The sequence below is a fragment of the Natrix helvetica genome (assembly GCF_964273705.1).
Source record: "Natrix helvetica genome assembly, chromosome: 7".
Classification (NCBI taxonomy): Eukaryota; Metazoa; Chordata; class Lepidosauria; order Squamata; family Natricidae; genus Natrix; species Natrix helvetica.
In genome coordinates this window covers 44,677,858-44,694,015 of record NC_138558.1, presented here as the reverse complement: position 1 = coordinate 44,694,015, position 16,158 = coordinate 44,677,858, and the positions used below count along the sequence as shown (strand labels likewise).

Below are 16,158 nucleotides of genomic sequence, written 5' to 3'. Positions count from 1 at the left end.
TCACAATTTTTTCTAATGTATTCTTACCATATTGTTCATGCCAGTGAAATGGATGGATCTATTTATGGTAGATTTTTTTTTTTTTAGGTTACAGATTTTGTTTTGGAATCTGATGAAAATCAGAGCTTTCAATGCTCATGCTCTTCCTTCAAAGTGGGGCAGGATAATATGCTTTTATGGGTTGTGAACATCCTTTATGTTGCGCATAGAAACAAAGCAGTACCCTACAATATATATGCTGGTTTTGTTGTATTTGGGTCTTTTCCCGTGTAAGATAATCTTACACGGGAAAAGACCCGAATACAACAAAACCAGCATACCTACATCCGTGAAAATAATGTGGAAAATAATGAAACAAAACCCAAATATAGAGGTTAAATAGATAAAATGAGTTATGAATAAAGTATGGGGTTATGTTGCTGGCACTAAAAAGAAAAGACCCATTTGAAAGGAAGGAGTAATTCCTACCAGTATTATATGCATATGAAGTATTATACATGTCAGTGTCATCATCTACAAAAAGAAAGAAAAATGTTATAGCAGTGAAATATCTGTCAATTTATCCACAGTAAGGCAATTTTAAACTCTCTCCTTTGATAAATGTTTATTATTTGTGGTGTTATTATCCAGTTTATTTGTGTGATATAGCACTAGAGTTGTACTCACTCAGAATTCAAATTAAGATGCCACAAATGAACTCTAACAAATATGCAGAAAGAACCTTTAATTTCTTTCCATCACTGAAGCAGCTAAACTCATTTGTTGCCTTGGTAAACAATAGCAATGGGAATCAAGCCTTATTAATTCCAAGGAATGCAAATGAAAATTTGCTTTGTTGGATGTCTTCAGTACCCTCATATTAAGCCCTTCACTCTCTTCTTCTTGAAAAGACCACTAAGCAGGGGTTTTTCTTTAACGGGAAAAAATAGAGAACTGTGTTTAAGAGACTTACTGGATTAAAGATGCAGTACATAGACATTACATATCACAGCATCTAAGAGACTCACAAATAATTTCTGTTGTCTAATCCAGGCAGCGAAGGAGTTACTAAGAGTTCCCATCCCCTTGGCTGGGCAGTAGGAGAGGACCTAGTTAAAGGTATGAGAACTCCCTGTTATGGAACAGCCTGTTCCTAAGGCAAGAGTAGTCCTAACTCTTGTGGTTTTCCAGAAATGGTTTCTTCCAGGGGCCTTTGAGAATTGTTTATTGTTCACTGGTGTCTATATTAATCCAGTCTATAGAACAGTTAGTTCTACACTCTTTTCGATGTCGTAAGACATCCAGAGTTGTGCAGGAGCAGGCAGCCATGAAAATGGAAATTATAATAGTACTAATAAAAATAAAGGATCAAACACAAATAAAAATGGGAAATGTTATTTATGGCTGTAGCTATTATCACAATTAATTATTGGGTAGCAATGTTTCTTTTTATGTTTTTATTAGCTATAATAATCAGCCTAACATTCCTCTGGATTGAGGTGGGATGAATTACAACAAGAAATAAACAATAAAAGAAGCATCTATTAAAAATTCTAATCTGTTAGCAAGGCTACAAAAAAGGAAGAAAAAAAGTAGAAATTATACATACCGGGCTTATGAACCATATGAATTTGCTTAAACATTGTCTTATACCAATCCTTTGGCCTGTCAACAGTCTAAAAAGAAATTAAAATTTAAACAATTAGCAGACAATCAGTACAAAAGCCAGAGTGCTAACGAAGTAGGAAACTATTTATTTATTTAATTATTATCAGATTTATATCGTCGCCCAACTCACACATACTGTAGGTGATTCATGGCAACTTACAAAAATTTTAAAATCCACCATATAATGAACACCCATAAAATATCTCACCCACCATGTCAGCAACCACACAGTCAAATCAGCCCTTTATTGGCTTCATCTTCATTTGTGGTTCTCAAGCTTCTCACTGACAAAACCACATTTTCAGGGCTTTTAGGAAAAGCAGCACATTAGGAGCCAACTGTACCTTGGGGGCAATGATGTTCCATAAATAAGGGGCCACCACTGAGAAGGCCCTTTTTTTTAATCCCACCAGACACATATCCCTAACTGATGGAATGTATAACACGCCTTGCCTTCCTATCGTGGAGGGCCAGGGGAATGTATTAGAGGAGAGGTGGTCCTTCAAATAGCCTGGCCCCAAGTCATATAGGGCTTTAAAAGCACACTGAATTATAGCCAGATACAGATGGGCAGCCAGTGCAGCTCCCGCAGAAGAGGTGCAAGTCTAGGATTGTGCAAAAATATTTGAGCTTCGTTCTGAATTAACTGAAGCTTCCAAATACTCTTCAAGAGCAGCCCCATATAGAGCACATTACAGTAGTCCAGGCATGAGCTAAGTGGGTGATTAATAAAACATAAGCAAAGTGGTTTGTTTAGGCTCTTAATGAGTCCCCCTAAATAGTTAGCATGTTTTGCTTAGTTTAGTTGAAATGATGCAATATACTCATTATACATAAAATAAAAATATGGCGGGAAAAGATTCTGGTCAGATAAAATAAATAAGGTGTCAGTCTCCATCATCAGATTCCATGAATCTGAAGACCATTACTATTATTAGGAGTTAATCTTATTCACTGATGCATGCAACTGAATGACATTCAACTTGATTCAAATCGTTAGGCATATTTTTTTGTAATAAAAGACTAGATGCTACTGTCATATTATCTGAGAGTGTAACACAAAGAAAAAGAGCAAGTGCCATTTAAGTGTCTAATGCACTATACGTGTGACATTGAATGCTGATGATTAATCCGAAATGGTACCGTTAACAGAAGCACTTTATTCTCACTAGAGTTTTTCTTCCTTGCCTACATTTTTCTGCTTAACAGCCTATAATCAAGTGATCTTTTGTCAAAGTAGGAGCCTAATTTTCATTGGCCAAAAGCCCATTTAAAAAACAACAACAACACCCAGAAAAGCTAGCTATAATATTTCAACATTACTTACATCAAAAAAATCCAGATAGACCAAGTTTATTTATTCACACATAAAATGTTTATTTTTCATCCAGATAATCAGATGGCTGAAAAACGAAGCCAGTGGACTGAATTATACGATTAAAACACATACTGGTAGCCAACTGATATACAACAATTGATCCCAGAATTTATGTGGTGAAGGGAACAATTTGTTAAGTGAGTTTTGCCCCATTTTATGACTTTTCTTGCCACAGTTGTTAAGTGAATCAATGCAGTGGTTAAATTAAATGCCACCGTTGTTAAGTGGATCTGGATGCCCCATTGACTTTGCTTATCAGGAGGTCACCAAAGGGGATCACGTGACCCCAGGACACTGCAACCGTCATAAATATGAACCAGTTGTCAAGCATCTGAATGTAAATCGCATGACCATGGCAATTCTGCAAAGGTCATAAGGGTGCAAAATGGTCAGAAGTCACTTTTTTCAGTGATGTTGTAACTTTGAATGGACATCAAATGAACGATTGTAACTATAACTGTTGTAAGTCTACCTGCACATCACCGACTATGCAGACTATGTGGACAAAATCCTTTTCTCAATAAAAATCTAGTTCAAGTAAATGTCTTTTAGTCTTTTTCGGAATTAGGCAGACCCAACATTTGTATGACAAAGAACAGCATTACTCCATTAAAACTGGATAGTTTATAGCAGGGGTGTCCAAACTTGGGAACTTTAAGACTTGTGAACTTCAACTCCCAGAATTCCCCAGCCAGCATGGCTGGCTGGGGAATTCTGGGACTTGAAGTCCACAAGTCTTAAAGTTCCCAAGTTTGGACACCCCTGGTTTATAGAATGTATTACAATTCTAGCAATCAAATGTTGAAATTTTATATGAGACAAGAAGCTAAGCTATTCGTAGATTTAACTTGATTTTATTCTACTGAATGCAATATACATAAAATTGTTTTTAGTCCAAGAAACAGGGAAGTGGTAGAGAACATAAATCCAGAGACAGTGCCAGCAATACTGCTTTTTAAACTTATAGTAAGAAAAACATATTATTGCTGTTACATTAGAGTTTGGGCAACACCCAATTTTCTCCTAAACAGAGTCCATAACTGGCAACAATACACATGGGTTTTTCATATTTTCTAAATGTACATTAGTGTCATGTCCCCATTGGAGCCTAGGTCCAAGGAGGAGGACAAGACGGAGCCACGGCCAACAGAAGAGGATGGTGCAGCCTCACCCACCCCAGAAGAACGACTGAGGAACAGGACAAGGTAGTCCCAGGTCCCTCGGGCCTTGGAAGAGTTTCCAGCTATGGAGAAAGGGCACAGGACAACTGAGTGAGGGGGAAGGAGGGAGAAAGAGTAGACAGTGGAGCAGAGGAGCGACAGAGAAGAACAATTCCACCCCCTATCCTCGAACACGGAAACTGGACAGGAGATGGGCTCAGCACAGGGTGAACAGATGACTTTGGAAGAGAGCGCCTCACACGTCATGACAAGGCTCACCTGGAGAATAAGATTTAAAGAGACACCATGGGGAGGAGCACTTGTCAGGAACAAGCATTGCCTTTTTCCAGCCGCATTTGCTGTTCCCGACATCTTGCCACTTTGCCTAGCTTTGTTTTGCTTGGGTTCGACTCAGCTTGCTTTTCCTAGCCTGGTTGTGGTCAAGTAGTCAGTGACACAGCTCTGCTTCAGGTTGTGCTACAGCCCAGTGACCCTTTGTGCGATGAACCAGGTTTCCTGAACTCTTTCTGCTCTCAGAACTGGCTGCTCCTCTGGACTCACAGCAGCTAGGAACTAGTAGAAGTGCATGTATGTGCTTGGAGAGTTGATCTTGACTTGCAATGAAGGGGGGGGGGGTGGAATTGCGCCAATAAAAGGGACTTCATTCTGGCTGTGTTGCTTTTGTGCTCAGCCCGGGTCATCACAATTATTTTCCACATAGGTGATTAAATTGTGAGCCAGTTCTTTAAAATTATGGGTAATCCAAAGGATTGGCCCATCATTTCTTATCTAGTTCCTTTCTACTGTGCTTCCTCAGTGGAGAAATTCACAGGCAGGATTTTGGAAGTGGAAAGGCCTATCATAATGCTAGAGAAAGACATTCCTGTATATTCCCAGAAAGACATCTTCTCATCTGCAAGGGATGTGGTGGCTTTATGATCAGCAAGCCTGAGTTTGAGACCGAGGTACTGCATGGAAGGTGAGTTACACCCATTCATTCCAGCTCCTGCCCACCTAACAGTTTGAAAGCATGAGAGTGAGAGTAGATAAATAGGTACCACTTTGATGGGAGCCCCACATAGAGACAGAAGAGGGGAGTCCCCATTAGGCATCCCCCAGAGAAGGGTGACATCACCAGCTAATACCTTTCAACCTCTGCTGCCAAGTGACTACTGTCTTAGAAGCTGTAGACTCCAAGCTTTCAGTACATCATCATACACTAAATAATAAATAATAATGCCATCCACCTTGTTTTCTCCTGCCCTGGTGCAAGATAGGAGAAAGAGCTGGTGCTTAACAAGTACTTATCAGGCTTTGGTTACCAAGCAGATTTATGCCTGCAGATTTATGTCTTTCTTTCGACAAGAGAAATGCAATAATCACATCTGTCTAATCTGTCACATCTATCTAATCACATCACACACAAACATTTCTAGGAAACCATATATTTAAACCAGATTAACAGAGTTGGAAGGGATCTTGTAGGTCATCTACTCCAACCCCCTGCCAGTGGTGGGTTCCGGATCATGTTGCTACCGGTATGGTGCAATGGGGTCTGGCGTAAACCACATGAACCTGGCAGTGTGCGCATGCATCCTTACTTTCTGCGATGCTCCGCGACGCCTCTGCAATGCTCCAGTGTGCGCGGAAGAGCCAAAGAGCTCAACTACCAGTAAGGGACGCGGGCGGGCAGGTGGGCCCTCCGGAGCACCATACCAGAACGGTACCTGGGGCGTATCAGGGTGTACCGGTCATAACCCACCACTGCCCCCTGTCCAAGCAGGAGATCCTACACCATTTCTGACAAATGGCAGAACCCAACTATATCCACATCCTTATTATTTAATGCCCATAATTTTCTTGAAAGTGTATCAACTTTTCTTTGAAAGTTCATCAGGGTGAGGGAAAATTACAACAAACAAGAGCAAAACAACCAAAGACTGGTGCTAGCAAGTGTAGTTTTAAGAAAACACACTTTGTAAAGTATTGTGTTTGGAAACAAACCCATCTCTTCTCTTAAACACATGCTAATAGATTTGTAATCATGGTTAAAACAGTGTAATTTTCCAAAATATTGGGTGGTGATATTCAGAGTTTCATTGGATTGATCATTTGATTAATAAAAGCAAGTAAGCAAATGCAAAACCATGTACAACTAGCATCACTGTAAATGATACAATGTTATCTTGTAGTATGCTATAAATATGCCACACCAATGCCTCTATTCTCTTCCTAGGAACAGATTAATCACCGCACATGATGAAAAACATACAGGACATAATTTTATTAAATGGAAATGATGCATGCATCTGTTCTATAAAACTTACTATTAGCTGTTCTGTATATCTCACTATTTGACACTGTGCTTTAAAAAGGCACTCTAATATTTTTATTTACAAAAGCTTCTACATCTGAAATGATTTATTCATACATCTACGCTACCTAATTTGACACTTTTACTATGTAATAAGAAATCTAGAAATTATATTACAATAACTATCTTTATATATATAAACTAGTTTCTATTGTACTCAGGATATATTTTTATACTCACACTGTTTTGGACCCCCAAAATACAGAAATAAAATTATATGAAGTCTATATATGAAAAATTCAAAAGACCAATGTTTTCTATAGCTAGCAGGTTGGAATCTATATTTCCCAAAACAGCTTCCAAGATATAATAGATATTTTCATACTTTGTAGTACTTTCAGTGGGCAATTATTAACAAGTCAATAAGACAATTCTTACATTGGATTATTTTAAGTAGGATTTAATATAACTGCTAAATTTTCTCAACTTATAAAATTTTATTTCCATCCTTCATAGGCTAATAGGGTGCTGGGTTGCTTAAACTCTTGGAAAGTGATCAGAATTCCTAAATGGGTAGACATTACATCTTACAAAAATATCTTTCCAAACCCTTGGCTGAAAGATACTTTTGTTCAGCAAAGGGCACAATATATAGTAGTCAACTTTGCCACAGTACTAAAACTTTCCGTTCTTGCAGCTAACTTTTACTTGATGAAGCCAAAAACTTTAATTTCATACTTTATTGCAGAAGTTAATATGCTTAAAATGTGGCTTCTTTTCATTTGGTGTTCTGTCTTTGGGCAAAGGTACAAAAGAATAAACATGTGCGATTATGAAGTGCACAGAAGTGCACCGTACTATGCTTGTCCACATGAAATGAACATATAAATTACTTTAGGCATTCAAATTATTGGAAAGTCTAGGCCAATGATGGCTAACCTTTTTGTCGAGGCATACCAAAAGCATGGGGGAATGTAGGGGGTGTCATGCATGCAGGTGCCCACACCCATAATGCAATGCCCTCCCCTTGTGCATGCATGCACAACCTGCCTGCACATGTGCACAGGCCTCACTGAAGCCTTCGGACTTCTGGGAAGCTTGTCCTGAAGCCTGGGAGGGGCAAAAAAAGGCCCAACACGCAACCGCAAGTTCAGGAATGGACTTCCGGGTTGCCCATTGGCCCGTTTTTCTCCCTCCGGACACTTCAGGAGGCTTCCTTGGAGCCTCCGCGTATGTGTGTGGAAACAGCCAAACTTGCAAACCAGAAGTCCGTTCCCGAACTTCCGGTTTGCGTGTTGGGTCTTTCCCCTTCCTTCAGGGAATCCTATGGAGAGTAAAAAATGGCCAAAAATCAAAGCCGAAAATCAGCTGGCCAGCACATGCATGCGTGCTGGAGCTGACAGGACAATGCCTCGCGTGTCCTCAGAAATGGTTCCGCATGCCGCCTGTTGCACGCGCGCCATAGATTCACCATCACAGGTCTATGCCAAGACTGTTGTGACCTTCTGAGCTTTGCTTTAATCCACTAAGGCTACTTCAAAAAAAAATACACGGGTATTCCTGTAACTATTAAAATCATTAGATGAATAACATGTTGAAACAAATGCCATTATTTCAGGTGTAATAGGTTTAATTCTTAATTAACTAGTTAGTACTTAGGGATTATAAATTTTCCTATCGCTGGTACTTCTAATGATAATGAGTTAAATGTAGTTGGGAGCAATCAGGAGGCTATTTCAGTGTGAGACACCAATGTCCTAAGCATCCTCAGATATAAATTTCTTTTATACCAAATCTGAGAATCTTGGAATGAATGAAGAAAGGCTACAGGTAAATCCTGGTTAGCTGGAAAGCATAGTCATTGCAGCAACTAACAAAAACAACTTCCACGTCAATTAAGGGCCACTTTCAAAGTTACTTTTAAAATAGCAAAGAGCACTTTGTCATTCTATGAGTCATCTAGGAACATTATAAGAATGATAAAAAGTATATTAATTTCCTGAGATGATAGGGATGGCACGACATGCAATCTTGTTGCTCCGAGATCGCAGTCAAATTTCTGCTGCTGGATGGTTCATTTGGACCTAAACCGTTCCGCAGAGGTGGTGATTGAGAAGGGCACCTCCTGCTGATTTCAGGGACACTGCAAAGTCCCTGAAAGATCCAGGAATAGCCCTTTGTTTCCAGCGACAGAAACACAGCTAATGAATCTGCTGAAGTTGGGACAGCTCCGGAACGGGAAGAAAGCGGAAAGAGAAAGTGGTGAGGAAATTTTATTATTAGAGGAAGAGACTACGCAAGAAAAAAATTTAAGTTAAGTTAAGATTGAATACAGAAGACTGTAGGCGGCGAGATTGATCTGCATTGAACTTAGTGTGTTATCCAGTTTCTAATTTTTTTTCACAGATGTAACTTTTGTAGCGGCTCCCTATTTTTTAAACTGAATGGATTAATTCTTTCTTCTTCTTTTTTCACTTTTGCTTGTACCTATGGATTAAAATTATTCTTCTTTTTTTAATAAGGCTTGATTTGATTGATTGTTTTTTATCTCCATTTAAGGTTTTTTTCTTTCTTAAGCTTGGAATATAAAGAAGATAATAAGGATTATAAAGAGGATGTAACAACAGGAGGAAAAACAGTTACACTGCCACTTAGAGGCTGGAGGCTGGATACATTGTTTTTTCTTCTTTCTCTTTGATCATTTAAGATTCGAGGTTCTTTCAGTTTGTTTACTGACAGTGACAGTAGGAAGAGCACAAGTTGTTTATACAGGTGCCTTTTGGAAGTTCTATCACTAGCTATTGGAGGGAAGACAACATTTTGATTTGAAAGATAATAAATGAACCTGTTTGAAGTTTATTAAAATAGCCTTGAACCCTATAGTGGCAGTGTCTGCAAAATTGAAAGAATGGCTCAGCAGGAAAAAGAAACTGTAACATTGCAAATGACTATGTTTGAAATTCAAAATCTATTAGTCGTGACAGAGAGAATTGAAAAGTGATTGGAGAATATGGAATACAAAACAGAAAAATCTGATGGAGAAACTGAGGATGTTTACCAAATGAAGAAAGTGGAGTTCAAAAGATGGAAGAAAAAAATGAGCAAAGAGATAAGAAAACTGTGGATACTGACAACAAAGTGAGCATGGTTGGTAATGGCAAGAGCGGAATATGGAAAGGGGAGATAGATGGACAGATGGATTGGAACTCTACCCCAGACAGAAGAAGAAAAGAGAGAAAAATTGATGGAGATAAGGAGAGAAATCTTGACAGAAGCACTAGCGATAACCAAAGATAAGATGATGGAAAGAACAGATGTTGGGTTTCAAGCTTTTATGAGATACGAAAGAAATAACATGTTGCCAAGAGAAGTTTATACAAGATTTATTAAGAAAGTAACTAGAACATTAATGCTACAAATGGCAAGAGATATAAGACCGTACTATTACTGGAAAGATACAGGTTGATGCAATGAAAATGTATAATAAAAAATTAAGCTAAATTTAGTTTACTAGTAGTATGTGTAAAATGAAGCGACAATAGCTATAGTTAAATAATGATTAATAATGATAACAATACATATAGATAAACAACACATGGAGATTATGAGAGGAGGTTTAAAAGTTTTATCTAGAATATGTTATAAAGATGTATTGTGATTGGATGATTTTAGGATGATTTAATGGAATGCTATCATATAATCCTATTCTAGATTTTGAATATTATATATAAAAAGATGTAAAAACAATTATAGTCAAATTAAGATTGAGATATAATAATTGTGATATACATGAACATAGGTGAATTTAAAATATGCGATTTGATATGAAAAGCAGGTGGTGACTACGGAAGAGATGCATGGAAATATTGTAACCAACTGACACACTTTCTACAATTTGTAATTGTAGATGGTTTTTCTATTTTTATTTTTATGTTTGTCCTTGTTCAAAAACAAATAAAAATGTTTTTTTTTAAAAAGTATATTAATTTCCCAGCAAAGGAGAGTATTTATCATAACGGAGCTTCAACAGAATACTTCATACATATTTAATGAAAGGGTCACATAGAACATTTGATTTTAAAATGATACGCTTCTATTTTCTTCTATTTTGAGTGCAATGGAATAGCTCATTTAGATTGCAGCAGTTATCCATTAGCTTAGCTATTTATTTATACATTTTATCAATCCACCTTTCTTCTACCAAGCTGTACTTCAAGGGGGATATATTCCCTAAAGTAAGTTTTAAAATGGTAAATACATTAAATTTTGTTAGGTTACATATTTATAAATAAATATAAATATCTACTGCAACTGAGACACTTCTACTACTTGCATATTTACTTTATCTGAATCTTAAGGTGAATTTGTGTGCATTCCATTTTTAAAACAATTTTGTAAATAGATCAAAATTGTGCACGAAATATAATTCTTTAATGTTCTTATCTGCAGTTGTTCTGAGATATAAAACATTTATTTCCAAGCATGCTTTTCCAAGAATAAGCTGTCATAAATCTAGAAGAGTGACTTCTGAACATAGAATTGAAGAGAACACGATGAAACATCTATCCAACGGGGATATTTTTTCCCCAAAATGCTAACCAAAATGAGATATTATTACAAATGTGAGACAACCAAGAGAATTTGATTTGAAAGATTTTAATATATAGTTATCTGTGTGCCAAATACATTAGATATGAATTGGAAGAATTTAATCCATGTGTCAATATAAATAGCCATTCTATATAATCAAGCCGTGGCTTCAAAAAATCATCATGATCGCCTACATATCCTTAAAGAAATCATACTTAAGGGAAGAAAGGATTTAATGCCCACCATTTTTACTTTTTAAAACATATCTCATCTTACCTGATCAAAACTTCTCCATCAATTCCTTCCCCCCTTTTCCCCGCCCCAACTGAATCTCCACTGAAGCCATTGGCAGGCAAGCTACTCCCACTGCTTCCGTAGCACAGTTTGCTCAAAGAGTCACCTGAAATCTGAAAGGCTTTGCTGCTTTCATTCCTGCTCCTCCTTGTTCTTTTATCCCTTTCGTTGAGAAGATTGGCAAACTGTTCTTGCTACCAGTTGCAGCAGCTACTGCTGCTGCCTGTCCCAGACGAAAAGGGTTGCTGGAGCAGCAGTGTGGAAAAAATGCTTCAGCCTAACTGAAAACAAAACACTTCACTGTGGCATCCTAAAAGCACTCAAGCACTAACTAGTGGCAAGTGTTCAACATTGACCTGAAAATGTGCTCTCCTCTCTGCTTCATTCCATGTCAGCAAAGCAGGGAGCCCAGTTCCGTTCTATGCCTCCCAGCACTACAGCTAAGTCAGAGACTGTTTAGTAGGAGGGTGTTTACATTCTTTCATTCATTTTATTTCCCTTCACTCATAAACGCAAGGGGTGACAGGATATGTTAGAGCATCTTGATAAAGTGGCAGTAAATGCCAAACTTTGAACAAGTTGAACAAGTTTTAAAAGAGGTTGAAAAAAACGGAGCAAACAATTTTCTCCCTAACAATGGTGTAGTGGAGATGGCAACTAAATTAAAACAGGGCTTTTCTGGTATATCTGTCTCTTTCTCCATAGCGACTCTGATTGTGCATATTTTAATTCCTGTTATATAAAGCCAGGAAGAATGTGAAAAAGCCATAATCAACAAGACATTCATTGTATGAAGTGCACACACACAAACACACACACACACACACACATTTCCTACCGTTCTAATTGCTGTTGGAATTCCTGATTCATCAACTGGCCCAATTCCTGCATAATGTGGTGCTTTAATGACTGTGACTTTCTTTTCTTCCTCTGAAGTCCTACAGATCGGGATGGTGGTGGTGGTGGTCGTGCTGCCGCTGCTGTCACCGCCACCAACAGAGTGTGCATGCTGTGAGTACATCTCTGTGGATTCTACAAAGATAATATAAGGCTGTACAACTGGTAGAACTGCCCTGCTTTGCCTGCATATTCGAAAATGCATTTTCACAAGGCATGCAGACACATATAGATGATCTTTTCTGTACTACTAGGTGGAAAGCAGCACTAGAACACAGCAGATCTTAGCTCTCCAGGTCTTTTGCTTCAGATGCTGGAAGGCGTCTACAAATCAGAGCAGATGATTTGGGCTGCGAATGTCAGGATGACCACCAGGTAGCAACAAAGAGATAATCTTGTGAGACTATCTTGTGGCCATCCAGATTTTTGCAGCCTGAAACGGGCAACCTTAAGTTCACAACACCACTGCTTTATTTAATCACAAAACACAATTGGCTGCATTCCAAACCCATAAGTCATTATTTACAAATCATAATGGTTAGACCCAGCATAAACTCTGGACAGATGGAAGTTTGGTAGGAAAGAGAAGACATTTTGTAATTATAAATTCCTAATAATGAAACTCTACTTTGAACAGAAATCTCAACAGGCAGAGCAGTTGCTACTAAGGGTTGTGGAAAACAGTTTACTTAATTAATTATCACATTATTGAAATTACACATCTCCTTCACAGGGGGACTCTTGGCAAGTAAAAAATATTAAATCCCTCCCTCTGTTTCTCTCACTATTTTTTTAAAATACAAAATCAAATCTAAGTTAAGTCACATATTCCCACAGAAAATTTTCAAAATTGCAAAATAGATTTGATCAAAGGCAAAATGTCAACACTCTCATTTTATAGATGACTATGACTAAATACTAAGACCAATCAGTATAGAAACAGCCATCGTAGTCTATTATTAATGTTCAGATTTAATTGTACTATTATTATTCAATATTTGAAATCTGAGTTATCTTGTTGATCTACGGCAGGATCACTCATAGTTCTAAAGGAAACCCAACCTATTTATCTGATTTGAAGGATGTAATGTTTAATTAATGTTTATAGTTGAACTATTAAATTAATAGTAATGCTATTAATATATGACATCAGATCTTTTGTTTATTAAAATTTGCAAACTATAAATAAGATAGCTAGGAGCATATATGGTAAAGCGGTTTAGGTTTAGCATGGATAAAATATCTAGATATCTGGGCTTTTCTCCAAATATGCATAATACTAAATTTAGAGAGAGAGAAAAAGGAATGTCTTTCTACAGCCCAAAAATAGCAAAAACTGTGTGCCTTCATCATAAGAGCTTAAGGCATAACCAGACATAACATCAAGTGTACAAGTTCAATTAATCTATAGGCTTTTAGGAATGTAAATATAGTCTGCAGAGAGATAGAAAAAGCATTTTCAGAAGCTGAGGGGATAATTTAATCCTTCACTTTATCATAACTGTAGCAAAACAACAACAACTCTGAAACCCTGTTCATGACAGGAAGCTTATTTCGAAACCTTTCATTACATCTGTACTATATTCTGACATCTATCTATCTATCTATCTATCTATCTATCTATCTATCTATCTATCTATCTATCTATCTATCTATCATCTATCTAAATGTTTCTTGCTATATTTAAAACTCTAAATTATAATGCATAAAAGGGAGGAGGAGATTAAAATACAAAAACAAACTCAAAAGGCATGAGGACCTCAAATCTAACTTCATGAACATTCAATGAGGTATAGCAGAATATGGATTTAGAGCAGGGTTTCCCAGCCTTGGACATTTCAAGATGTGTGGACTTCAACTCCCATAATCCCCCAACTCTGAGAGTTGAAGACACATGTTTAAAATGGCCAAGGCTGGGAAACCCTGATTTAGAGGATAAAAACTGACAGTTGAGTGGAACACAACATGGACTGCAGCAGATGGAGCAGAAAGCGGTGGAAAAAATGTTCTCTTTGGCCATTATTGTTCTCATTTGTGCACTCACAACACAAGCATGTCTTTGTCACTTTAAAAAAAAATCAAAATATTTTCTCTCTTCTCTGACTCACATTGAAGGACAGAAATCAGGTAAATTTTGTCACCAATTGCTTTGGAAAGAAGAGAGGTGAATGACAATGATTGGGAACAGCGGCAGTAAGCAAGATGGGAATTGCTAGACGTTATGCTTGTTTGGTTTTCTGCTGACTTAAGAGATGGTGGGAGAACATTTTAATTTAGCAGTGGTAAATGACCCAAAGTATGAGTAAACTGGACTGCTTTGAAATATTCTCAGGAATGAAGGAATGCAAAAGTTTATGAACAAACCTGATTTTTTGGGGTGAAAGTTGTACTGGATATCACCTAATAGTTTGCATATTTCCCAAATAATAAAAAAAGGATTGTAAAAAGAGGAAAACATCATCATTATGGTAGAGTTCGGGGATAGGGTACAGCAATCGATGGAGGGAATATTAAAAGAAATTTAATATTAAAAGGATTCAATAGAATGAAATTGCTAGACATGCAAACGTGCATAGTTCATATTACAACTTTTTGTGGCATGGACTCAGTAGCTTTACTTAAACAATCTACAATATGCTGCACTTGATTTAAGTTTAGCTTTATGAAGAAATATTTAATCCAATTGAAATAATTATTTTCAACAATTAAAAAACAACTATTGGACAACAGTTGTCATACATTCATAAAGGATACACGGGCCTATAATCTTAATTTACATTGTGGTGACATGGATACAATATGATATATTTAAAAGTTTCACACAAGCAGTATGCTTCCACTTTCACTGACCAAATTTACATATTCTTAGTTCCAGATGATCTAGATAGACTTTCTTTCCATGGCATTTTGTAGAAAAAATATTCTGGCTGCCACAAAAACATGCCGTCAAATTTTCTTGTTCAGAAGGCCAGTATTCTTAAGTCATTTGGAAGCTAAGAAAAAAAGTGGCAGCGTGTGGGTTTTTTTCTGCTACCATTATCAGTATGTGGGATGGTAAAATAGCAACAAGAGCTGGAACCTATTTTGAGAAAAGTGAATTATGAAGCACTGTGTGTGGTGGAATTCTGGTATAATTTCAGTTTACATTCTTATTAATCAGTGAATAATGCTTATGGATTTAAAGAAAGTGTCATTTTTTATTTGCATTCCAAACTCACCCATGGTCCTACTCTGTTGCAGGAGAGAGGAGCTTGAAGTGAATGAGACTGGTGGAGAGTATGCCAAGGAAGGGGAGAAAGGCCTTTGAAAGTAACTCATTGGGCTGGTTGCCAAGCTAGAATTCCCATTCACTGTTATCTGAGCCTGAGAGGAAAGAAACAAAACAAAAACAAAATCCCAAAATCATCTCTAGTCATATGCAATACACCTCTGAAGTCTGAAATCCACCAACAACATAAAAGATGAAGGAGAGAATGGTAACATTCATAACAGCAGCCAGTTTTCCAGTGTTTAGCTACAATCCGTAATCATTCCTAGAATTATGGGGAAATTATTTTGTTATATGTGGAGTCCTACTTTTTATCAAAAGCTCATGATACTTTACATAGGAATTAGATCTCTCTTTGTTTTATCTTAGAGCAAGAATTGTGCAAGAGTCTGGTATGAGGGAGACCAACTAGCCCACAGTTTCTCAATAAGTTTCTATGGCTGAGAGCAGAGTTGAGCCTAGATCTTCTCAGTTTTAATACAACACCTTAATCACTAGTTACATTAGGTTTCACAAAGGCCTCAGTTAAAGTAGCATTTGAACAACTGCTTACAAAATGAAGGGGATAGTCAAAATTGTTCTCTCCATTCTCCTGAAGATCTAATTTTTG

The 16,158-nt window shown here is 37.3% G+C and overlaps 1 protein-coding gene across 1 annotated transcript in view; it reads right to left on the bottom strand.

Annotated features, from left to right (window-relative positions):
- The window catches only part of SORBS2 (sorbin and SH3 domain containing 2), a 201,500-nt gene that overhangs the window by 61,883 nt on the left and 123,459 nt on the right, over positions 1–16,158 (bottom strand). Inside the window, exons 9-12 of the mRNA XM_081959704.1 lie at positions 15,499–15,643; positions 12,222–12,415; positions 1,589–1,655; positions 469–513 (exon numbers count right to left, since the gene is read on the bottom strand). Coding sequence (XP_081815830.1) covers positions 469–513; positions 1,589–1,655; positions 12,222–12,415; positions 15,499–15,643 — 451 coding nt within the window. The remainder of the gene's footprint in view (positions 1–468; positions 514–1,588; positions 1,656–12,221; positions 12,416–15,498; positions 15,644–16,158) is intronic.